We start from the raw sequence: 23,404 nt of genomic DNA, 5'->3' as shown, positions 1-23,404 counted from the left end.
CCCCTGGCCGCCATTGTCTAGGGGGCAGGAAGACACGGGGGGGGGGGGGATTCCAGGTGGACTGGGGCTGGCTTTGTGAGCGTGGAGGAGGGACTGTAGGAGTCAGGGAGCTTTGGAGATGTGCATCCATTGTAAGTTGGGGTGGGACTCTCCCAGTCTTGCAGAGGAGGGAACGGAGGCAGCTTGGGCAACAGACCGGCTTTGTCTCCTGTACCTGGCAGGAGAGTCATGACCAGAAGATGGGGGAGGAGAGCGCGGGACGGAGGGGCCATCTGGCTGGTGGGCCGTCAGGGCTGCAGAACAAGGCGGAGGAAGCTGCAGCGCCTGTGAGGCTGGCCATCTCAGGGAGTGCCTGGCCTGTCGTGTGTCTCTGCTTACCGAGCTGCCCGTAATTGTGGGAGCCTCTCCATGCCTCTGGGACTTTGCTCAGGTGCTTCCTCTCCTGAACAGCCAGCCCTCTTTTATCTGGTTAATTCTTTTCGCCCTTCAAGATTAGGCTTTGGTGGGTGCTAATTACGTGAGGAGGCCGTCCTTGACCACCTCACCCTGCATTAGCTCTTCTCTTCTGAGTCCCGCTGTGCTGAAGTTGGCCCCTGTGCAAGCTCCTGGGGCAGGGCTGTCTTGTTTCCTTCTGTGTCTCAGGACACGGTGTGCTACAGGGCCTGGCATAGAGTCAGACCCAGCATGAGCTTGTGGAGCTGGCACAGGTGGGCTGCTGAGCACCCGGCTCCGTCAGACGTTCTGTGAGCGTGCTCTCACACCTTAGGATGTGGATGGCAACACTTGCCCTCTAGAGAGGCCTCTTGATTTAAATGAAGTCTTCCTTGCACCGCTTAATGCAGGTCCTCCAGACAGGAAGTTATCCAGTCTGAAACCAGCCGGGAAGATCCAGGTGTGTGTTTGGAGACTTATTCCTGGGTTTCAGAACTATCCCCCCCCACCCCCCGGTATTACTATGCAGAGATACTGATGGGGGTCTGGAGGAGGTAGGAGGGGCTTGGCTTTTCTCTCTCACCTTATGCAAATAGGGAGGATGGGGCTGCAGTGGCCACTGATCTGCCCAAAGCCCCCAGCTGGTGAGCAGTGCCTGGCGCTGCTTTTCAGCCTCTCCTGTAAGCAGCCCAGCCCCTGCCCATCGGCTCACTCTGAGTCCTGCCCAGGTATCGTGATCCTGGGTTCTAGGGCTCTCCCTGACCTCGGCTTCCACTGGCAAGGCTTTCAGTGTCTCTGAGCCTCAGTTTTTCATCTGTAAGATGGGCAGGGACATTCTAGCCTGAGTGATATTCCATAGCTCTCTTACTGGCATGTTGAAACTGAACTTGGCAAGGTGTAAAACACGTGTCCTTTCCAGACTTTTCCTGAGTGGGAGGGTAGGCGATTGGGGGGTCTTGAAGCCATTGTTCATCTCTTTCTGGGATAGCCTCCCAAGTCCTGCTTGCCGACTCTGCTTTGCCCCTCTGGGGGATATTGGTTCATTTTCCGGCCTCTGCCCCAAGCCAGGCTGCACCTCAGGATTAGGGGGCTGGGTGTGGAAGCACCCAGACTCTCTCAGGTGTCTCGCAGCATCAGTGTTGCTATCGCACAGTTGCCGCCATTTAAGTGGTGGGCCCCCTGCTGGATTCCACCTTTGTTCTCTTATTTAACCTCAGAGTGATCAGTCCTTTGAGGAGGGAGGGATTCTTCCCTAGGAAGAGGTTTCCCAGGTGAGGATCCTGAGCCCAAAGCAGGTTCAGAGCTTGGGCTCTGAAGTGGTGGAGCCTGGATGGGAGCCGATCTTTCGGACTCGTAAGCTCTGTGCCCTAATACCTGTGATGTCTGTTTGTTTTGGTGGTTCGTTCCAGGCCCTCCAAGCAGGGGGTGCTCTGGGAGAGCTGGGGTTCCCCCAGGAGGGCTCCCATAGTGCCCTGGTGCCTGCTGCTCCCTGGGGCCTCACACACGTGTCCTCTTTCCCTTGTCACCGGGTGGTGTGAGAAGAGCAGGGGAACTTCAGCCTGCTTAGAGTGGCTCTCTCATTTCTTCTCCAAGTTGTGCCCTGAGAACCAGCTGGGAGCCTCTGTCGAGGATGTGGGATCTTAGAGGACCGTGGTGTTTGGAGCCCCACTTCCCTCACGTGGCAGCAGGTACAAGAGGTCAGGGCAGGGGAAACTGGAAAGGCCATGTAGTCCTGTCCCCTCATGTTACCCGTGAGGAAACAGGCCCAGAGACGCCAAATGACTCGCTCAAGGCTACACAGCTAGTTAGAGGACAGGGGCCTGGGGCCAGGTCTCCTGCCCACACCGCCTCCCTGCCTGCTGTCCGTTTCGTTTGTTCTGAAGCCTGTTCTGGGCCGTGCTGGTCTCTGTGGGCTTGTTTGTCTTCTGGTTTTGTCCCGAGCCTGACACATTTTTCAGATCTCACCCACCTTTGACTGCCCTGCAGTCTCGTGTGTTTTGTGTACATCAAATGGCCTTGCTTGCTTCCTGCCCCACTGAGCAGCTGCTCCAGAATCCAGCTGATTGGGCACCTCAGGTGCAGGCCCCAGAGCCTTCTGAAAGGCTCAGCGCACGCGGGGCTGGAGGGGGGCTGAGCCTGTGTATGTGTGGGGTGGAGGTATAAGGACCCCGCTGCTGTCTCCTGCCTCCGTCTGCGCCCCATCAAACCCAGTCCTGCTGTATCACAAGGATCTCCGGGTGCCGGGGAGTGGGCTCCCCATTATGTGAGGTGACGCACATGACGCGGGAGGCTCTCTGGTACCTTTTTCTGATTTACCATCCCACTCGCCCTACCTGGAGAGTCCACTCTCTCTGGAGACCTGTTGCCTGAGTCCGTCTTCTGATGCCTCTTTTCTCCCCTGTGCTGTCTGCAGTGATGGTGAAGCTGCCAGATGGGAGGCCTTGAGGCCGGGCTCCGTGTTGGCTTTCTGTCCCTCTCGGTGTGGCCTGGCGCAGGGGTGGGCTGGAGCTTCTCTAATGAGTGTGGTGTTGGCTACAGATGGACCTGGGCAGATTCCAAGCCTACCTCATCCCTCTGAGAGGCGGTGGTTAGTTGTTTGCTTTCTCTGATCTCCTTCCTCATCTGTACAAGGGGCACAATACCATCACCCACCTCAAGATGTTGGCATGGGGATGAAATGAAGTGATGCAATGTGTCTAAAGGACCTGTTTGTGCCCAACACATATGAGGGGTCTGCTGTGGACCTGAGGTGCGGTGGCCCCATCCTCAGTGAAGGCCGTCCAGGTCTTCCTTCTGCCTCCCAGGGGCAGTACCCTGTCTGGGTCCACCCTGAGAATACCACCTCATGGCCCTGCCCTGCTGGTCTGCACCTGCTCATCCTGTGTCCCAGGTCAGATCCTGGTGCAGGTGGCCGCCCCCAGCCTGGGCTGTGCGAGCCGGCCGCTTGAATGCTCAGGTTTGTCTTATAAAAGAGCAAGTTTGGCACAGAGGTGGCCCGGTCTGCACAGTTTATTACAGTTGGTGTATGTGCTGAGTAAGAGTGAGAGGGTGACTGAGGCCTGGGGTCCGCTGAGCAGCATTACATCCTGTGATCCCCAGCTCTCTCACAGTGGGGAAGGAGCAAGCTTTCTGCTTGGGAGAACAGCTCCTGGGGAGGAGACGTCGATAGGGGAGTACCCCTGGAGGGAGATGGACCTGCGCACCTGCGGTTGGCAGGGCGAGATGCTTGCGATTTTGGCTGCTGACTGTCTGTTTTAAGGTGATTTTAACCTGTGGTCCGTGCAGGGTGAGGCTTCGGTCCTGGGTCCCCGGGGTTGGGCACTGCTGACGCCTGAGTCTTGGCCAAAGTCTCAGATCCCTGATCGCCCGCCCACTCGGGGTCTGGCCGTGCTGTGGCTCACTCAGCCAGGAGTAGGTGATGGGTGGGGCATGGGGTGCCCAGCTACATGCTGCCCAGCCTCAGGGGCACCAGTCACCTGCAGTCTCCAGTGGAAGGGCCTCCCTGGTGTGAGCTTGTCTGCGAGCCTCACTTCTTCCAGGTGTTCCCACCTAAGACCCAACCTGGCTAGTGACTTCTTTCAGCTGTGGAGAGTGGCCTGTTAGATAGCTCAGTGAGTGTGGAGAGCAGTGTTTGCAGGGGAAGTGGGGCGTTAGGGGGTCAGCTGCGGTTCCTTGTCTGTTCTTCTGGCTCCCCGAGCAGCTTTTGATCAGCTTTGATCAGAAACATGAGCAACTGAAGTTAGTCACCGGTGTGGCTCTCACAGAGCTGTAATGCTTTGAGGGCAAATGCAAACTGAAAGCATTTCTCTTTACTCAGGGGAAAGCTCTGTCTCAAGCCCCTGGCTCTGGGAGGTGAGGTAGGACCTTGCTGTCTCTGGAGCTGTTGACTTGGAGCGCTGTTCTGTGACGTGCACGGCATCTGGAATGGATTTCTGGAAATCTTTGGGGGATCTTTTAGGGCCTGGAAAAAATGCGAGGGAGTTCTTGCTGCCCCATGAGTCTTCAGCTCTGAGGAATCAGAGTCCTGGGCCTTGGGAGGGGTGTGAGGAGGAAGGGCTTAGAGAAAGATGGGCAGGCGGGAGCAGTGACAGCAGCCCCTTTGTGCCCGGCTTCTACCAAGAGTATAAATCTGTAGATCAGATGTACCGTCTTCATTTGTCCAGGTTCCCTTCGAGCCTTGTCCACTGGCTGAGTACCTTTTTTGTAGCCGGAGAAGGGGTTTTCTGCTCATTTCACTTAATACGGGCCCCACACGTGGTGGTGCATCTCGTAAACATCTTCCCATCTTTCTGTCTCATCTAGCCCTTTCTGTGTGTATGGGTATAGCGTAAGGTACTGTCCTGTTTCTTTTGTAAGCAGTTCTGTAAGTTCCTGATTTTTTCACACCATCAATAACACCACAGAGAACATCTCTGTATGTATTTTCTTTGTTTGTTGTTTTGTTTTGTTATTTTTTTGTGTGGTAGGCGGGCCTCTTACTGTTGTGGCCTCTCCCGTTGCGGAGCACAGGCTCCGGACGCGCAGGCCCAGCGGCCATGGCTCACGGGCCCAGCCCCTCCGCGGCATATGGGATCCTCCCGGACAGGGGCACGAACCCATGTCCCCTGCATCCGCAGGCAGACTCTCAACCACTGCGCCACCAGGGAAGCCCCTTTTTACTTCTTTTGAATTGTTCCCAGGAGCACTTTCTTGACTCCTTACAAGGAACACTTTACAATCTTAAGTGGTCCTGTGTCTACAAATTAATATTAGAAAGTCAGGACCCAGCAGTGATGCTGCTCAAGCTCCTTCTCTTGGCTTTTTCTATAGTAAAGGGTTTGCCACCTAATTTACATGGCACAGCCTTGCTTTCTCTCCTCTTATGTGGTATTTTATTTAAAAAATTTTTCTTAAGCAGCAAGGATTTACTGTATAACACAGGGAACTATGTTCAATATCTTGTAATAACCAACAATGGAAAATAATCTGAAAAAACATATATATAACTGAATCACTTTGCTGTCCACCTGAAACTAACACAATATTGTACATCAACTATACTTCAGTAAAATTTTTTTTTAACATTTTATCCTTATACATTAAATTATGAAGTATCAAAATATAGAAAAATTGAGAAAAAATATGATACCTATTTTCCTACTATATAAGTGAAATAAGGGCTAACAGTTTGCTCTGTTTGCTTAGATTCTTTTTTTAAAGAAATAAAATATTATAGATCTAGCTAAAGCCCACCCCTATTTCTCCCCGCTGCCTCAGCAGTGTTCACTCTCACACACAAGGAGGTGGTATGCTTTGTGGAATTTGTTTTTATACTTTTATCACATACGTATGTGTTCATGCAGACACACGTATATACACATATATTTAAAATATATATATTGCTTTGTATATCTTAAACAGTTATATAAATGCTCCCATTCTATATCCTCTTGCTATTTCTTTTTTCACTCAACATTATGGTTTTGAGATGTATTCATGTTGATACAGGCAGGTCTTGTTTGGCCATTTTAACTGCCATGTAGGATTTCATTATGGGGAGACGTCAGTTTATCCATTTTCCCTCTGGTTGCCCCTACTTTTTTGTCTTCACAATCATTGCTGCAGTGAACATCTGGGTGCACATCTGCATACACTTATGTGCTTGAGTTTCTCCAGACTCCACACCTGGAAGGGCTTTTCCTGGTCCAGGTGCATCTTTCCCAGATCCTGCCAAGCTCTTCTCCAGGGCAGCGGTCTCCCTGCCCACTCCGAGCACTTGGTATAGTCTCCCTTTTCCTGGTGTGAGTCCGGCTGCCTTTGTGACAGGAGGTGGAAACTTGAGGACAACTTTGGGAATAGGGAAGGAGGGAAGTTTTGAGGACAGACTCGAGTGTTCCTTAGCACCACTGCAAGCTCTCTGGTTGTGTGGAGACTTGACCCCGTCTTCCCCAGTGTTTCCTGAATCTCTGTAGAGGAGGGGTGCCTCCAGCTGCAGGTGGAGTACCTTTGTCTGGGAGGTGCAGGGCCTGGCTTTGGGGCTGGTTCTCCCAGTGACTGGCCATGTAACCTGGGGAGAGCCCTGCCTCCCTCACTTTCCCTCTCTGAGACATAAGGAGTCGAATCAGTGACTTGTACATATGGCCTCTTGGCTCTGCCCGTGTTGCTCACTTTGGCTTTTGCAGCTAGCAGAGGGGTCTCCACTCTCCTAGCCACAGCTGCTGGGCCTGAGCCGTGGGCAGCTGGCAGGTCAGGGTGGAGGCTGGGCGGCTGCTTTGCAGGGCAGCAGGGGCCTGGCGCTCACCAGTGACCTGGCTGTCCCCTCAGTAGAATGGTCTGTGCTCTCATACAGCTTGAGGGAAGGGCCTCAGATCCCAGGGCTGAAGGCCAAAGCAGATTAATGCTGACAGAGGGGAAGGCAGGGGTCGCTGCTGGCCCTCGGGGACCTCACGGAAGCCAGAGGCAGAGGAGTGCTGCTTTCTTTCTAAGGCCTTTGTGAGCCCCTGCAGCATTGCTGCTGTGTGAAACCTCCATGGAACCAGAATTCACTGTGTGCCTGAGAGGTGCCCACACTGTCCCAGGACACTGATACACACTGGGTGTATCAGTGAACAGAGGAATAGTCGAAATCCCTGCCCTTGTGGAGCTTACCTTCTGGCAGGAAGAGGAGTAAATGAGCCAATAATACTTTTCTGCTTTGCTGCCTGGGACGCGGTGTAGTAAGGGCTCACAAAGGGCTGGGGTTCATTTCATCTTTTTGTTGTTCCTTGAGAAGCAAATGAGTAAACTGTACCACGTCCTCCAAGGTGAGTTAGGATGTTAGCAGGATGAGGGGTGCAGGGCTGTCACGATCTTTAGTTGCATAGGCAGGGGCTCCGTCACTGAGAAGGTGGCCTTGGAGCAGAGGCCTGGAGGAGCGAGGGTGCTGGCCAGGCAGCTACTGAGGAAGAGCGTTCGGTGGGCAGGATGGGTGGCAGGTGCCTGGCATGTTTGAGGAGCAGCAGTGGGGCCGTGGGCCGCAGCCGTGGGAGTCACGAGAGGGCGTGGTAGGACAGGGGCAGGCTTAGCGGGAGGAGGGCAGGTCCAGGCCGGTCCCAGTGAGGGTTCTGGCTTTGCTGGCGTAATGGGAGTGGCCGCTTCTGGGTTTTGAGCAGAGAAGGGTCACCCTGGACAGAATGAAGTGGGGACCATTAGGAGGCCAGTGTCCTAGCCCAGGGGAGCAGGTGGAAGCTGGGGGGCTGGGGAGAGGTGGGGGGATGCTAGGCCCATCCAGGAGAAGAGTTTATTCGGACATGGGCTATGTGGCCTCGAGAGGGGTGTAAACGACGTGTACCTCTTTGGCAGAGCTGGGGTTGTAATGTGCACACTCAGCGGGGCTCTGCCCCTCGGCGAGGGCATAAAATAAGAAAAGTGGCGTGAGGGCAGGCCACGGAGGTTGTTGACATTCTGGAATCAGAAAGGCCTGGCCTCAAATCTGGGCCTCGGCCATCCACCAGGTCACCTGGGGCGAGTGGCTCCGCCTCTCCGAGGGCCATGGCTACTTTCTTCATGAAGGGGGTGGTATTGGTGAGGGTCGGAGGGGCTCCTGGCTGTCCACATTGCTGCCTGACCCTTGTTTCCTTTTGTTTCTTTGTGGCCCCTTGATGAGCAGGTGCCAGTACCTCGTGTGGCAGGGCTCAGAGTAGTGCTGGGAATGGGATGTGGCCGGGGGAGAGACAGTCTCAGCTTGAAGTTAAAGCGGGGGCTTAGTGGACAGGTTGCAGACAGGGCGTCAGGAGATCCAGTCCTGACGTCAGCATGTGTGACCTTGGGGAACGCAGGGACTCAGCCTGTGGACGCCTCCTGGCTGCCCGTGCTGCGCTCAGCATTTTAAACACATCATCTCACTCTCAAAAGGAAGCGATGGACATGAGCAGTGCCCCCAGAGTCGGGCCATTCATTGTTTCCTTCACTGTTTTTGCCAGTATCCTAGAACTGCCTGCAGCGTTAGCTGCTTAATATGTATTTTAAACTGACTCACTTTTTTATTTTCCTTAGCCTCTCCTTAGGTAATATCTGTGAAATCGTAGTTCTAAAGTGTGTTTTTAATTAATTTTTCTAGTGTTTTACATATCAAAATAAGTCTATGAGCATTAAAGTGGTTGGTCTCTTTGCCTCTTTAGAAGTCCCTTTTGTATCCCTCCAGAGGTGTGTAGCACACCTCTGGGAACATGGGACGAGGGGGTTTCAGGAAACCTAGGAGAGCAGGCAGCCTCAGAAAACGATGGACGCTGTCCTGGCTGGCTAGTCTGAGCTCAGCAGGGTGCTCTGCGGGCCACGGATCCCCTGCTTGGGCGCCCGCTGTGTCCCCATCCCAGAGAGCCAGGAAGGGAGGGGGGGTAGTGTGGACCGAGGAGGGGGTGTGGGAGGCCTGGCTGAGGCCACCTTCCCGCCTGCCCAGTGGAAGCAGGAAGCTGGCTAAGTGCATCCTTTTGGATGCCACTTGTGTACAATGGCAGTGTTCCTTGGGAGGTCATAGGTCATGGGAGATGACCACACAAAAAAGAACAAATCAAGGAATCTGGTGAAGAAGACCTGACAGCCCAACTCCTTGGTGGGTGAGTGGACTGGGACACTTACCCTAAGATTTCACAATAAAGTCCTTTTACTGCAGGGTCACTGCTCTCCTTCCATCTCTTCTCCCTTCCCTACTTTATTTCTCTTTCATACCTTTTCTTTTCTTCGGGGGTGGAAAACATTATTCTGTAGAAAACTGGCTCCAACTGTCAGGAAAATTCAGTATTAAATCTAAACAACCCAAACCTCATAATTTATAAAAGAAGTGAATTAAGGAATGTTTATACCCACTATGTACAGATTATTTGAGATCACTAAACAGATTCTTCAGTGAGTGCTGGAAACGGTTGGGGGCGACTGGGTGCATTTAAGAATGACTGCTCAGTGCTGAGAGACCGGCCCTGGGAGTGGGAGGCGAGACAGCGGGTGGTGGGGACGTCTGTTGGGGCTGTGGGAGTTGGAGCGACTGCGCTGTAGAAATTATAGATTTATGCTCATGGAACCCCACAGCTGTGTCACCAATCTCAGCAAGGGCTTGTGGCCCGTCCGATGGCACTGTTTGTCAGCTGGTCACGGACACGTGCAGACCCCAGAAAGATAGCACTCACCTTTTCTTTCTTTCTTTCTTTTTTTTTTCCCTACTTTTCCTTTGGAGTCACCTTATCATTCATTTGTAGTCAGCCCTGGAGGGGTGTCTGGGCCCATTCCTCTGTGTCTTCTACTCCTCTCGGCGCGTTTGTTTTTTCTAGGATCCTTGCTCACCCTCTGTCCCAGTGATTTGCCGTAGTTCCTGGTGGTCATCCTGGAAATCCACTGGGAAGGCCCAGGTGTTTCAAGGTCTAAGAGTGGAGCACCTGCAAGACAGACCAACCTTTTTCTTGCTTGTTTTCGTGTATATAACGTTTATACCTTGCTGTGCAAACAAGGTCTTCCTCTCTTTATCTGCTTGCCCAAGACCGTCCCACCACTGGAGGTGAGGTGGACGAGCTCTGGGTAAGGGGGAAGCAAAGTTGGTGCAGCCACCTGGACCCACAGAGGGCGCCGGGTCCAGTTCCTGAGCCTGGGGCCTCCTCTCCTCCAGACGTGATGTCCTGCTCTTCCTTGATTCCTTGTTAGGGCTCCGGAGTCAGCAGACAGTTGAGGTCTCAAAGGGGGATGGGGTTAATCGTTGCCATTTATCCTCACTCCATTACAGGCAAGAAAATGAAACATGGTGGAAACCTGAGCAGTGCTAGAGGGTGGGGCTGGAGAGAACGACTTGGCACGTGTGTGAGATTATGTAAGTCCCCCCCCCCTTCGCCCCTGGGCAGACACCACAGGTCCTTCAGCTGCTCCTCACCTTTTTGCCACCTTGGTCTTCTCCTTTGGACAGACTCTGGAGGTTGCCCAGGGCCAGGCTGCACTTGTATCCAGAGCTGAACCCATCCAGTTCCCTGAGGCAGGCCGATTGGCGCTGAGTCGAGTGGGGCCCTCTGTCACCCCCCTTCTCAAATCGTCTAGGGGCCGCCTGCAGTAGAATCACTTGGGGTGGCTTTTAAATGAGGAGTCCTGAGCCTCACCCCAGACCCTGACTCAATTTCTGGGGTCAGGACCCAGGAGTCTGCCTTTTTACCAGACTCCCCAGCGAGGGCCTGCACGCGCTGAAGATGCGGGACCTCGGGTCCAGACCACCCTCCTGGCAGTACGGCTGGAGCTCACAGGCTTGCTGGACACACCCGCCCTGCTGAGGTTGTTCTGCTATCAGTCACCCACCGTCCAGGGGGCCTTCTCTACAGGTGCCAGGCCTTCCTGTCTTATGTTCTGCTTCTTCCTCGTCCTATCCTACCTCGGTCATACCGAGATTTTGGAGAACTGGGACGCGGCCCATCTCTGCTGCAATGTTGGGAATCTTGTAGGGGTCCCAGAACATTAACTGTACACCTGGTTATCCAGACACTGCTGATGGCGCAGTAAGTGTGAGGTGGACATGGGGGTGGGGAAGGAACTGGACAAGGATGCCCTGTAGTGAGGGTAGCGGGAGGGGCGGTAGCTTTTGCGCTGTTAGTAAACTGGGTCATGAGAATGGTGTTAGAAATTACTTTGGAAATTAGGTGGGCTGGCTTCTGTTTTCCTCTTCATCTGCTTATGGTTCTGCCTGACACAATCGAATTATATCTAGGACATCTTGCAGAAGATGAACAACAGGACAGGTGGCATGGAAGGGGGGCAACCTGTGGATATACATTTTTCTTTTCTCATGAAAACTCATCAATGACAATTTTTAGTTTTTTCATTTAAAACTAACACATTTAACAGTGTTTTTCACTTATCCTGGGAGATCTTTGTTTTCAAAGGGAGCTAAAGTTATTGGAGGGGGACAACATGCAGCCACTGATAACTGATAGTGTTTTTAGGACTTGCTAGTGACTTGAAAAAAAGAAATCAGTATATCTCTCCGTTGCTCTACCCATCTTTCAGTCATCTTTCTATAGCGCCTTTGTCCAGGACGTTCATTCATTTAAGGAGATACCTTTGATATCATTTCTGATGTAAAATTTAAAGAGCTAGGGCATAGTTATTCTGAAGCAGCTTGCAGGTTGGGTACAAAATGTATTGGGCAACAGCTCTCCTTCTGACAAAGTGAGATATTGCAGCCCAGGCCTGCCTGACATTCTAACCAGCAGGCTAAAGGTGCAAAGAAGACCCATATTCCTGATGGTTTAGAGTAAGTGCCATGGGGAAGAAACTCCTCTCCTTTGGGAGAAGAGCCAGGAAGGAAGTGGGGAAGCACATGACAGGCCCGGGAGAGACCCTGGGGTTAGGAAGGGGCCTCCGAGTTCTCCAGGCCTGCAGGGCCACCGCTTTGCATCCTGGGGCAGGTTGTCATTGTCACCCCTCCTCTCTGGATGCCTTTATCTCTGCTCATCCATTTGCTCATTCCTTCCTACAACAAGCAGTTGCTCAACTTCTACCGGGCATGAAGCAATTTGCTAAGAGCTGGGTGCATAGCGATGAGCAGGAAAGACAAGGTCCCCCCTTCATGGTGCCTCATAGGCTGGTTGGGGCCTGGGGAGAGACAGCAAAAAATGACTAAATACTTAAAAATTAACGTGTCAGGTGGTGATACGTGCTCTGGAGAAAAGAAATCTGATAATATTGAATAGCCAGGACTGGTTGTGTGTTGGGAGGATGGGGGGGTGGGGAGAGTAGCTCCTTGTTTGGTCGGGGAAGCTCTCAGGGGGTGACATTTGAACCAGCACCAGAAGAGCTAGAAGGACCTAGGCATGCGATGATTCTGAGAGAGAGCATTCTGAATAGAGGGAACAGCTGGTGCAAAGGCCCTGAGGTGTAATAAATGTCTTCGGCATGTTTGTAGGATGGAAAGACTGCCAGTCTGTTAGCAGGTTTTTCTTTCCATTGTAAAAATATGCCTTCACATTCGTAGTGCACATCAATGAGAAAACAAATTTTTTTCCCCAGGAAGTCATTTTCCCTCCAGCTCTTGTTGAAATTGATTACTCAGATTACACAAATGAGGAATGTGCTTGTGGGAGCTGACCGGCCTGTGGTGGGGTCCACTCGGTAACCCCCCCCCCACCCCGACACCCCATGCCGGCGGAGTGCTGCAGAGCCAGGCAGCTCCGATTATTGCCATATTGTATCTTGGGCTGTTGATTACAGAGTGTATTCTTTAATCAAATCTAGGTATTCTTGCATGGGAAAGGCATTCTAGCTATAGTGGAAGGAAGGGGGTGATAGTGTCAATTCTCCTTTATTGAGCTCCTCCTACATTCCTCACCAAAGCCTGTGAGACCACCGCCATGTTTCTCTCGCATTTTGTAGACGAGGTAGTTTCGGTATTTTGACCAGAGTTGCTAGGTGATGAAGTGGTGGAGTTCGCATCTGAACCCAGAACTGCCCGCTCCAGCCCCGACTGGACTGCCCAGCACAGGCGTGATTCCACCCAGAACTGGTGCCCGCAGAGCAGGGTGATATCCCTGTGGGCGGTGACTTTGCCAAACCCCTGGAGGACGTTGCCGTCGGCACTTTCCTGCTGAGTCCAGATGTTGGCACCACAGCCCTCCTGCCCAGTGCCCCAGCAGCCCCTCGGGAGAAGCGGGCGCCTATTTGCTGTTCCTGCAGTGTGGACCCCCGCGATTTGAGCAGGCTTCCCAGAGCGCTGCGCTGGCACTCTGCCCTTCAGCAGCTCCTCCAGGGACAGCCGAGCGTGGGGAGGTGCTGTGGCCGCCCCGTGGCCCTGTGCCTGCCGCTGGAGGAGCTGCTGCTCTTCAGGCAGACCTTGGCGTTTCCTGGAAGCCTGGTGTGTCTCCCTTTGTGCAGGGCCGGCCCCACTGCCTCCCTCCTTGGCTCCAAGAGCTCAGTGTGTCCTGATTCCCAGTGGGCACGCCAAGTGCTACATGAGTTTTCTCCTCCATGCTCAGCTGCGGCTTGGCATGGCTTATGTCCCCAGTGGCTGTTCAGTGGAGCAGTGGTCTGGCTCTTTAGGCCTGTCTGTGCCAACGAGACCAGGGCCTAGACCTCTGCCCCTGCCTGGCACCGGGCTCTGCCATTCTGGGGGCTCTGGCCTCCCGTGTAGGAAGTGTTGAGAAGGTGCTGTGCCTGGTGGTTGTGAGGCAAGCTTCACCTCTCCGCCCATCCCCAGACTGTCCTTCGCAAGAGAGATGAGTCTTTCCAGTCTCTTATTTTACACGGCACTCTCTGAACTACATGCTTTTTTTAGAACAACAAAGTACAGCTTGAGACCACCTTAGCCTGAAGCAGCTTCAGTAATTCAATAATTGAATGCGGGCGCTTCTAGGATTTACTTGACAGCATTCATTAAAGGTAAAAGGAGGCAAAGCAACTTAACACAGATTTAGCCACTGTTTCTGGGATTTTGATCTCATAAATGTGGAATATTGATACGAGCAAGCCTTTTAAAGTGGTCACAAAAACATTTATAAGGGGCTGTATCCAAAACATCTTGAATGGATGCTGAGGATGATGTGTTCTGAAAAACTACTCTGAATGACTCAGCTTGACTCTGGGATTGATGAAGGCATTCATGTTGAGGAGGCACGTGAAGCGTTTGAAAAAAATCAGTTTGTAAGCTGGGTGGGGGGTGGAAATAATAATGCATAGGATTTTTAATTTAAAATATGTATACATTTATTAATAAAAGTTACAAGTAATGATTTGGCTTTTAAATCTACATCCCTACAAAAATATACTCAGTGGGTGTAAACCGTTGTCTTGGATCTTCTCTTTGGTCAGTTGCCTTCAATATGGGTGTCACCTTGTGGTCCTGGGTCTCTAGGTTATGTGGTTCTTCCTGCAGCCTCTGAAGTGGGGGATTTGAAAAGGAGGAGGAACAGAGGGAGGGGTGCCATGTTCTCTCCCCCCTCCCTCTTTTTTTCCTCTCTTTCCATCACTCTTGCTTTGCTTCCCCCTGCCAGGCACCAGCCCCTGGCTGGGCTGGGGGCTGCAGAGAGTGCCAGACTCCATCCCTGCCCTTAGGAGACCACAGTTTGCAAGCCTGTTTTAGACACTGGCAGGCCTGGGTGTTTTGATTCACACTTGCAGTGTCTGTGGTTTGCTTCTTGCTGCAGAAAGTGTATTCCATGGAACATTTTAATTTATCTTTAAGTATTATTATCTGAAATATTCATTGGAGTGGGCTCTACCGTACAGTGTTTGGAACAACGTACCTAGTACAGTTTGTCCTCATAAATCTATTAATGCTGATGGGATGTAATTGCCTCCTGTGAAGCTCTGGGGTGAGATGGGGGCCCAGGTAGGGGAGGAAGCTGGCCGCTTCTCTCTCTCCCTCGTAGCTTAGCTGTGGCAGGCCCTGCTCATTGTGTGTGTGTGTGTGTGTGTGTGTGTGTGTGTATACACGCGTGCATGCGTGTGTGTGTGTTTGTACGTATCCATTATTTCTCTTCCTTTTTAATGAATACAGAGACTTCCATTTCTGAAGGCCTTCTTGTCAGCTTCCAGCTTCTTGTCAAATTCCAGCTTCCAGCAGTGGTTGGAGGTGTAATGAGGCTCAGAGGGAAAAGCTGGCTCGTGAATGAAGACTGATCTGTGAACTGAGGGAATTCAGGGGACCGAGGAGGGGGTGAGGGTGGGCACAGGATGCTAACACTTAGGAATAAGTGCAGCGTGGCAAACCCTGGGCTAGGTTTTTTTTTTTTTTTTTTTAATGGTTATTTCCTTTTATTTTTTTTTAACGTCTTTGTCGGAGTATAATTGCTTTACAATGGTGTGTTAGTTTCTGCTTTATAACAAAGTGAATCAGCTATACATATACATATATCCCCATATCCCCTCCCTCTTGCGTCTCCCTCCCACCCCTCTAGGCGGTCATAAAGCACTGAGCTGATCTCCCTGTGCTATGCGGCTGCTTCCCACTAGCTATCTAGTCTCCATTTGGTAGTGTATATATGTTCATACCACTCTCTTCGTCCCAGCTTACCCTTCCACCTCCAAGTCCATCCTCTATGTCTGCGTCTTTATTGCTGTCCTGCCCCTAGGTTCTTCAGAAACTTTTTTTTTTTTTAAATTAGATTCTGTATATATGTGTTAGCATATGGTATTTATTTTTCTCTTTCTGACTTACTTCACTCTGTATGACAGACTCTAGGTCCATCCACCTCACTACAGATAACTCAAATCCGTTTCCTTTTATGGCTGAGTAATATTCCATTGTATATATGTGCCACATCTTCTTTATCCTTTCATCTGTCGATGGACACTTAGGTTGCTTCCATGTCCTGGCTATTGTAAATAGAACTACAGTGAACATTGTGGTACATGACTCTTTTTGAATTATGGTTTTCTCAGGGTATATGCCCAGTAGTGGGATTGCTGGGTTGTATGGTGGTTCTATTTTTAGTTTTTAAAGGAACCTCCATACTGTTCTCCATAGTGGCTGTATCAATTTACATTCCCACCAACAGTGCAGGAGGGTTGCCTTTTCTCCACACCTTCTCCAGCATTTATTGTTTGTAGAGTTTTTGATGATGGCCATTCTGACTGGTGTGAGGTGATACCTCATTGTAGTTTTGATTTGCATTTCTGTAATGATTAGTGATGTTGAGCATCCTTTCATGTGTTTGTTGGCTATCTGTATATCTTCTTTGGAGAAATGTCTATTTAGGTCTTCTGCCCATTTTTTGGATTGGGTTGTTTGTATTTTTGTTATTGAGCTGCATGAGCTGCTTAAGTTTCATTAGGTCCCATTTGTTTATTTTTGTTTTTATTTCCATTTCTCTAGGAGGTGGGTCAAAAGGATGTTGCTGTGATTTATGTCATAGAGTGTTCTGCCTATGTTTTCCTCTAAGAGTTTGATAGTGTCTGGCCTTACATTTAGGTCTTTAATCCATTCTGAGCTTATTTTTGTGTGTGGTGTTAGGGAGTATTCATTGATCCTTTTACATGTAGCAGTCCAGTTTTCCCAGCACCACTTTTTGAAAAGGCTCTGGGCTAGGTGTTTTATCTGCTTGTCCCACGTGGTCCTAACAGCTACCTGGGAGGGAGGTGTCATCATTACTGTGTTATCCATGAAGAAACTGAGTCTCCGAGAGGTCTAGTAACTTGTGCAAAATGCAGCTCATTTAGTTCAGCGAGCCTGTCCTGACGGCTTGGGGTTGGGCCCAGGGCAAAGAGCAGTCACAGCCCCTGGACTCCAGGAGTGCCCCATCCTGCCGATGCAGACACAGGACCTGCAGAGGAGACGGACAGGGACATGGCGCCTTCCTCCATATGACACAGGGCGTTCAGGGCAGTGTGACGAGTTGCGGGAGGCCATGGGGAGGCCGGAGTGGGTGACTGAGCAAGGCTGGAAGACTGGATGGGAGTTCACCCGGCAGATGGTGGCTGGGAGAATAAGTTCCAGACGGTGTGAAGAGCAGGTGCAAACACGTAAGGACAAAGGACACCAAGGTGTGGTGGGCAGGGTAAGGACTGCCTGGTTCAGTTCTGCTCAGTCCCCAGGGGAGGGAGAGCGAGGGGTAGCCAGAGCCACTAGTGCAGGGCCTTGCTGGGGCATTTGGACTGCAACCCAGGGCACTGAGGAGCCATATGAAGTTTTGAAGCCAAGGAGAGAGAGAAATGTATTTGTATGTTTGGAAAATTACTCAAGGGGCACAACAGAGTCTGGCTTGGAGTGGGGCAAGGCAGGAGGTGGGAAAGCTTGCAGGGTTTGTGATTCCCGTGCAGCCAGGATGTCAAGTGAGCGAAGCGTGTGGGGTGTACGAGGCCAAAGCCATAGTTTGGTACCTGTGTTGAGAAACAGCAGAGCTGGTCTGGAGTCCCCATCCCAGGCTGAAAGGTCACAAAAAAGGAAAAAGTCAAAGTAAAAGAAAAAAAGCAGTCAGTAAAAGGATAAAGGAAAATAGTGCATTAGAAGAGAAATGTCAAGAAGTTGTAAAAAGACTTTTATGAAGAGATAAAAAATTTAAAGAGTTCCAGCTAGGGAATGATAAGGACTAACAGAATATAAAAGATTTCTTTTTTAAGTTTTTTAAAACACTTTTCTAAAACACTTTTCTAAGTGTTTTAGAAATTTAAGTGGATCTGAGGATAAAAAGCAAACACTTAAGTGAGTTAAGACAAAAACAGATTTCTGGCCAAAAGCAGAACCTAAAGTAGGAAGAAGCAGACGGGGCAGCTGGCCGCTGCAAGGCCTTCAGAGGTGCTTATTCCAACCGTGTGACCACTGACGGCTCTGGAACTGTGGGCTGGGTGGGTGACACCGCGGGCTGGCCCAGGCAGAGTCGAGGGAAAGGGCAGAGGTAGGTGACAAAATGGAGCCTACCTGCTTGGGGAGTTCTCGGGCATCACCCACACCTGTCTTTTCTCCTGCGGGCAGGGCCACTGAGAGCGTAGGCTAGCCAGACGGGGCCTCGCACGGCCCCTCCTTTCACTGTCGGCGCCCTGTTCAGGCAGGTTCTTGGCCCTGGAGTCTGAGTGGTGGTGGCCCAGCAGCTCACGGCTGTTTCGCAGGCTCGTCCTGTCCTGTTAGCCACCAGGGAAGAGGGAGGTGGAAGGTCATCCGCAGATGTCTGTGAGCGTTGAAGAAGGAGGAGGAGGAGGAACACGTGGGCCGTGGCCTGGGTGCGTTTATTGAGCGCCTCTGGCGTGCAGTGGAGCGTGCTTTAACCTGGTTTCCAGGCACTGGGCACAGAGCTTCCTCCAGGGTGGCCCAGTTTGAAGTTCAGAAGCCGCTCCCCTTCCCCACCCTTGCTCCTAGTCCTCTTCTACTACACCCCACGTGCCTGCCCACATACGCTCACACTTGGCATCCCCGTCCCCGTAGCCAGCCTCTGCAGACTCCCCATCACTCCCCGTTTCGTTAGCTCTTAGAGATTCCAAGTCCTATGCTCATGGGCCCTGGAGAGGTCTGTCCCCTCCTCAGCTGGCGCGTGTGCCGGCTGCCCGGGTAGGCTACTCACTTCCGCCGTTTCCCATGCCCTCCTGCAGGTTGTCTTCCATGATGTCGGTGTGCTGACGGACAAGCTCTTCCCCGTCGTGGAGGCCATGCAGAAGCACTTCAGTGCCGGCTCTGGGACCTACTACAGCGACTCCATCTTCTTCCTTTCAGTGGCCATGCATCAGATCATGCCCAAAGGTAACCTGAGCTGCGGGGCAGTAGCCCCTGGCGTGTGATTTTGCATCAGTTTCCTGGCCCCAATACTGCTGGTGTCCCGTATCAGAGAGAAGGGCTCCACTCCAACACGAGGGAGTGGGCAAGGGGGCCCGCCAAGCCCTCTATGTGCAGAGTTTCCTGCACAGAGACTCCAGGGCAGGGCCCTGGGCTGCACAGCTCCTGGAGTCCATTCACAAGTTCACGGTGTGAGTTGTGCAGTGTGGAGTCCCTGGATCGGGGCATCTGGGCTCCAGCTCGGATTCTGCTCCTTACATGCAGCCCCCTCTGGGACTCAGTTTGCTTATCTGTAAAATGGCAGGTTGGACTAGATAACCCTCCATCCCAGTCTGTGATCCTGCGTTTTCTGGTTTGAACCTGTACTTGTCTGACTTAAAAATATCAAATCTATAGATGTTAGAGGTGCAAATTATGACTTAGTAGAACTTTTTCTGAAACCCTGATGAGCTATTAAAGTATTTTCTGGACTTTAGTCCCTCCAGGGCAGAAGAGATGTGATTGTCTGATCTGTGGTAGGTTGGCCTTGTGTGGAAGTGCTGGCAGGTTATCCTTGGACTCGAAGACTTGAAGGGGGTGGGGATCTTATTCACGGGGTGTTCCAGACTTCTGGGCTCATTTCCTCTGAATTGTCCGTGATTGATTCTGGAGTCCTAGGTATTTCCCCCAGCCCCCATTTCAGGCTGCAGTGAACCGTGAGCTGAGCATTTTAGGGGTGAGGAGGGGAGTTCTGGGGTCTTGGGGTAGCAGCTGTCCAAACTGTGACTAGTTGAGTTTTCTGCGGTTCCCAGACCAGGCGGGACCTGACAGCTGAGGGGAGAGTCCGGCTGCTTGGTGGAGGCCTGCTGCCCCAGCCCAGCAGCCCAGGGTGGGCGAGGAGTCAGGAGCACCACCGTTTGAATTCCTGGTGAAGCAGGAACTCAGGAGTCAGAGGATGAGGCCAGGCTCCTGGTGGCAGGTTGTCGTAGCACAGGAAGATCTAGCCCACCGTTTTGGCTGGGACTTTGTCTCCATAGGGCAAGTTCCTGCACCGCAGAGGCCTCTGAATGTTCTCTTAGCTGTAAGGCAAGAGCTCAGGGAACTTCAGTGAGCTCAGGTCTGAAGGAGAGAGGGGACAGACTCACCTAAAGGGCACGGGGAGGAGAGCTGGCATTTGTGATTCTGTGAGGAGACCAGGTGCAGCTCCGTCAGCTCCCCAAGCCCCGCCCCCCCGCCCCCACCATAGCCATGGAGGTTACACATGAGAGCTGACCGAGGAGTTGAGTGAGGAGCAGTTATTTCTCTCCCCTCCGGTGGGCAGGTGTGATCTCTCTGGGCAGGCCCTGTGCAGGTGTCGTGGGCATCTCAGACTGGAGGAAGGTGTGGCTCCTCCTCTCCTGGATTCCAGGGGAGAAGACAGACGTGGGTGCTGGTCCCAGCTCTCCCTCTAACCCCTGTGTGTCTTTGTTGAGGCCTCAGTTTCCCCGCCTAGAAATGAGGAGTCTGAACTAGTGAAGAGTCCAGGGTTACGGGCATGTCCCATGGGATTGTGTGGTTCTGGGGAGCAGAAGGGAGAGGGGTTCTACCCTTTCCCTGCCTCTCTCTCCCATCCCCCCTCACTCCTAGCAGTCCATCTTGATCGCTCTGTAGATCAGGCTTGGGAGCAGGGTTCTATTTGGGCAAAAGGTTTCGTGGTTAAACTTGCACTTTGAAATGTCTTGACTAGATGGGCCTTAGGGGCCTACCCCGTCCTGTTGTCTTGCATGCACGATTGGCCTTGAATGAAGCTCTGTGACAGAAGAGCTGGCAAAGGACTGGGAGATCTGGGAGGAGGCGTGCCTGACCTTCCTTTCCCTCTTTCTCCCTCCCTTCCTCATCAGCTGGTGAGTCTCTGCCCATCATGTGCTAAACTCTAGGCCAGGTTTTGCTTTGGGGCACCCAGAGGGAGAGGGTTGTCAGGACAGAGAAGATACTTCTGCCTCACAGCCCTGGCATGGACCAGGCTGTGAACTGTAAGTGCAGATGACAAAAGTTAGGGACCAAGCCATGAAGAGGCTTTGCCTGGAGCGTTGCTGTCCATGCAGTAGACCAGATCATAGGTGTCCCTCCAAGTGATCTGTGGGCTCTGAGGGGCCGATGTCAGGGGGTGGGGAAGGAGCTGTGTGAGGTGTGCCGACCCAAACACGGATTCTTTTCTTGGGTTCTTTAGGCAAATGATTCACTGCCAGAGGTTCATTTTTACATCCACTCAAAGTCCACTTCCTAAGAAGCACGTTATTAGGAGTTAACTAAAGTTTGATAATCATAAAATAAAATGCACAGTCCTGGAGTTCCCCTCGGAGTTTGGGTGTTTCCACCGAGCAGTCTGGCTACTGCACAACACTTGGCAGTGTTTCAAAGCTCCTACCAGGCAGATCTTTTGGAATTCCTGCAATTTTCGGAAGGATGCTTTGTTTTCCAGCACCATTAGTGTTGTCTTGAGTGTGTCATGGCTCTTTATTGCTGCCTTTTTTGTATTCATTGTTTTCAATGATGGAAATTGCTGTTGTTTTGTACTTTTTTTTCTAAATTAATTTGTTTTTATTTTTGGCTGTGTTGGGTCTTCGTTGCTGTGCGCGGGCTTTCTCTAGTTGTGGAGAGCAGGGACTGCTCTTTGTTGCGGTGCATGGGCTTCTCATTGCAGTGGCTGCTCTTGTTGTGGAGCATGGGCTCCAGGAGCATGGGCTTTAGCAGTTGCAGCATGCAGGCTCAGGAATTGTGGCTCGCAGGCTTAGAGCACAGGCTCAGTAGTTGTGGCTCGTGGGCTCTAGAGCACAGGCTCAGTAGTTGTGGCACATGGGCTTAATTGCCCCACGGCATGTGGGATCTTCCTGGATCAGGGCTCAAACCTGTGTCCCCTGAATTGGCAGGTGGATTCTTAACCACTGCGCCACCAGGGAAGCCCCTGTTTTGTGCTTTGTTGATCATTTTGTTCTCGTGTAATTGCTGCATTCTTGCTATTTTGGTTTATTTTGTTTCTTTCACAGTGTTCTTTTTTCTCTGGGAAAGTGAGAATGGGATGTGGGTGGATCATAAGCCCTTGGTCTTGCCCAGGAGAGCTGGGTCAGAAAAGCTTGTGTTCCCCTGAGTCATGTCTCAGGAGGTCCTGTCAGGTGTTTGCCCCCAAACTCCAGGTTGTTTCTTTCTGTGCATTGAAGTCTCTTTTCCCCTCCCATTTCTGAAGCATAAGTGTTACCCTTCTGTACTCAAACTGCCGTTACAGTACGTTTACTTATTTTTCTATTTTTAAAGTAACAGTCATTCATTAAAAAAAATCTGAAAACTACATTAAAATAGAAAAAAGTTACCCCTTTATTACTACATAAATATCATTACTGTTAATTCTCTGATTATCTTCTAATATCTTCCCAGCACATAGCTTTTTTAAAATTTAGGCGAAGTAGGAGTTATACTATATATTTAAAGCATTCTGAGTCTTTTTAATTTATCAGCCTATGAAATCGAACCTTCATTTCAGCTCAAGCTCAAAAATGCAAGAAGTAGTACAAGTAAATCTGTATTATGACTTTTTCAGTTAATGTCACTCATCACCGTTTTCTGTGTAATCACAGTGTTTGAAAATTTTTTGAATGATTCCATGGAGTAGATGAACCTTAGTTCATCTTATCATTTCTGTGTTCTCAGCTACCTAGACGCTTTCTGTTTTTTTCCTACAATCATAAATTACACTGTGATGAATATCCTCATGCATAAAGATTCTTTTCTTTACTTAGGGTTATTTCCTTAGGCTAGCTCCCCTCAGGTGGAATTCGTGGGCCAAAGGTGAGCCTTACAGAGCCAGCCTGTGTCAACTGCCCCAGCCCCACTGTCTCAGCCTGCACGTGCCAGGTTCTGTACAGTTTGTGAAGCCCATTGATGTCTGGCCTCTCAGGGGGGCCTGAGGCAGCCGTATTTGTGCTTCAGTTGCTGTCCCCACGTGACAGGAGAGGAAGCTAGGAGCTGAGGGCAGGCCACTTCTCGGAGTTCTAGGGTGAGCTGGGCCTCCCTGCAGGTTCCTGAGGCCTTGACCAACCGCGCTCGTTCTGACGGCGAGACCTGCGTGCCAGCCTCTCAGACCTGCGCAGCCCCTTGAGGCTTCCAAAGCGTGGCCTCCTCTCCTCTTCTGAGCCCCTCGCTGCAGCCCTGCGGAGGGGGCCTGGCTGGGCTGGGTGGGCGATGGTTAACCCCTTGTGTTTTGCCCCAACTGTCCCCTTCTGCTCAGACCACATCCTCAGAGACTAATGAAGGGGCCTTGCTGGTGGAACGCAGTGGCCCTGAGTTTAGTCAGACCTTGTTTTTCCTCCTATTGCTTGTTGGAGGAGCCACGTGTGGCTGGCTGGCCCTGCCGCTCACACTTGCCTGCCCATGTACCCTACACAGACACGCAGCCTCTCTCTGCTCCTCACTCACACCCACAGGGCTTTTAATCCTGTCGGTGGTGTTGGGTTTGTCGCCATTGGAAGCATTATGCAATGGAAAAGAAAATATTTTTTTTTCCCAACTGGAGCTGGAGAGTGCAAAGAGCAGCTTCCCTCTCCTTGTCACATGGCTCCAAGGAGCTGTTGGCCCCGGCTTAGAGACACGGACCATAAAAACAGCCCTTAGCCAGATTGAGCCACGATGCCTGGTCCATGGTTGAGGTGGGGATCCCCTGGGCAGGGAAGACAGGTGCCCAGACAGTCAGCAGTGGGTAGGGTTGGCCACAGGCCCCGGGAGACTTCCTTGGAAGGCTCTCCTGTCCTGTGGTCAACCCTTCACCAATAGGCATCCTTTGCC

The 23,404-nt window shown here is 51.5% G+C and overlaps 1 protein-coding gene across 1 annotated transcript in view; it reads left to right on the top strand.

Annotated features, from left to right (window-relative positions):
* XXYLT1 (xyloside xylosyltransferase 1) overlaps positions 1–23,404 on the top strand; it is a 215,872-nt gene that overhangs the window by 27,550 nt on the left and 164,918 nt on the right. Inside the window, exon 2 of the mRNA XM_059064896.2 lies at positions 18,430–18,577. Within this exon, the coding sequence (XP_058920879.1) occupies positions 18,430–18,577 (148 nt within the window). The remainder of the gene's footprint in view (positions 1–18,429; positions 18,578–23,404) is intronic.

This window comes from Kogia breviceps, chromosome 5, assembly GCF_026419965.1.
Source record: "Kogia breviceps isolate mKogBre1 chromosome 5, mKogBre1 haplotype 1, whole genome shotgun sequence".
In the NCBI taxonomy this organism is placed as follows: Eukaryota; Metazoa; Chordata; class Mammalia; order Artiodactyla; family Physeteridae; genus Kogia; species Kogia breviceps.
This window is presented reverse-complemented; position numbering and strand designations above follow the sequence as displayed.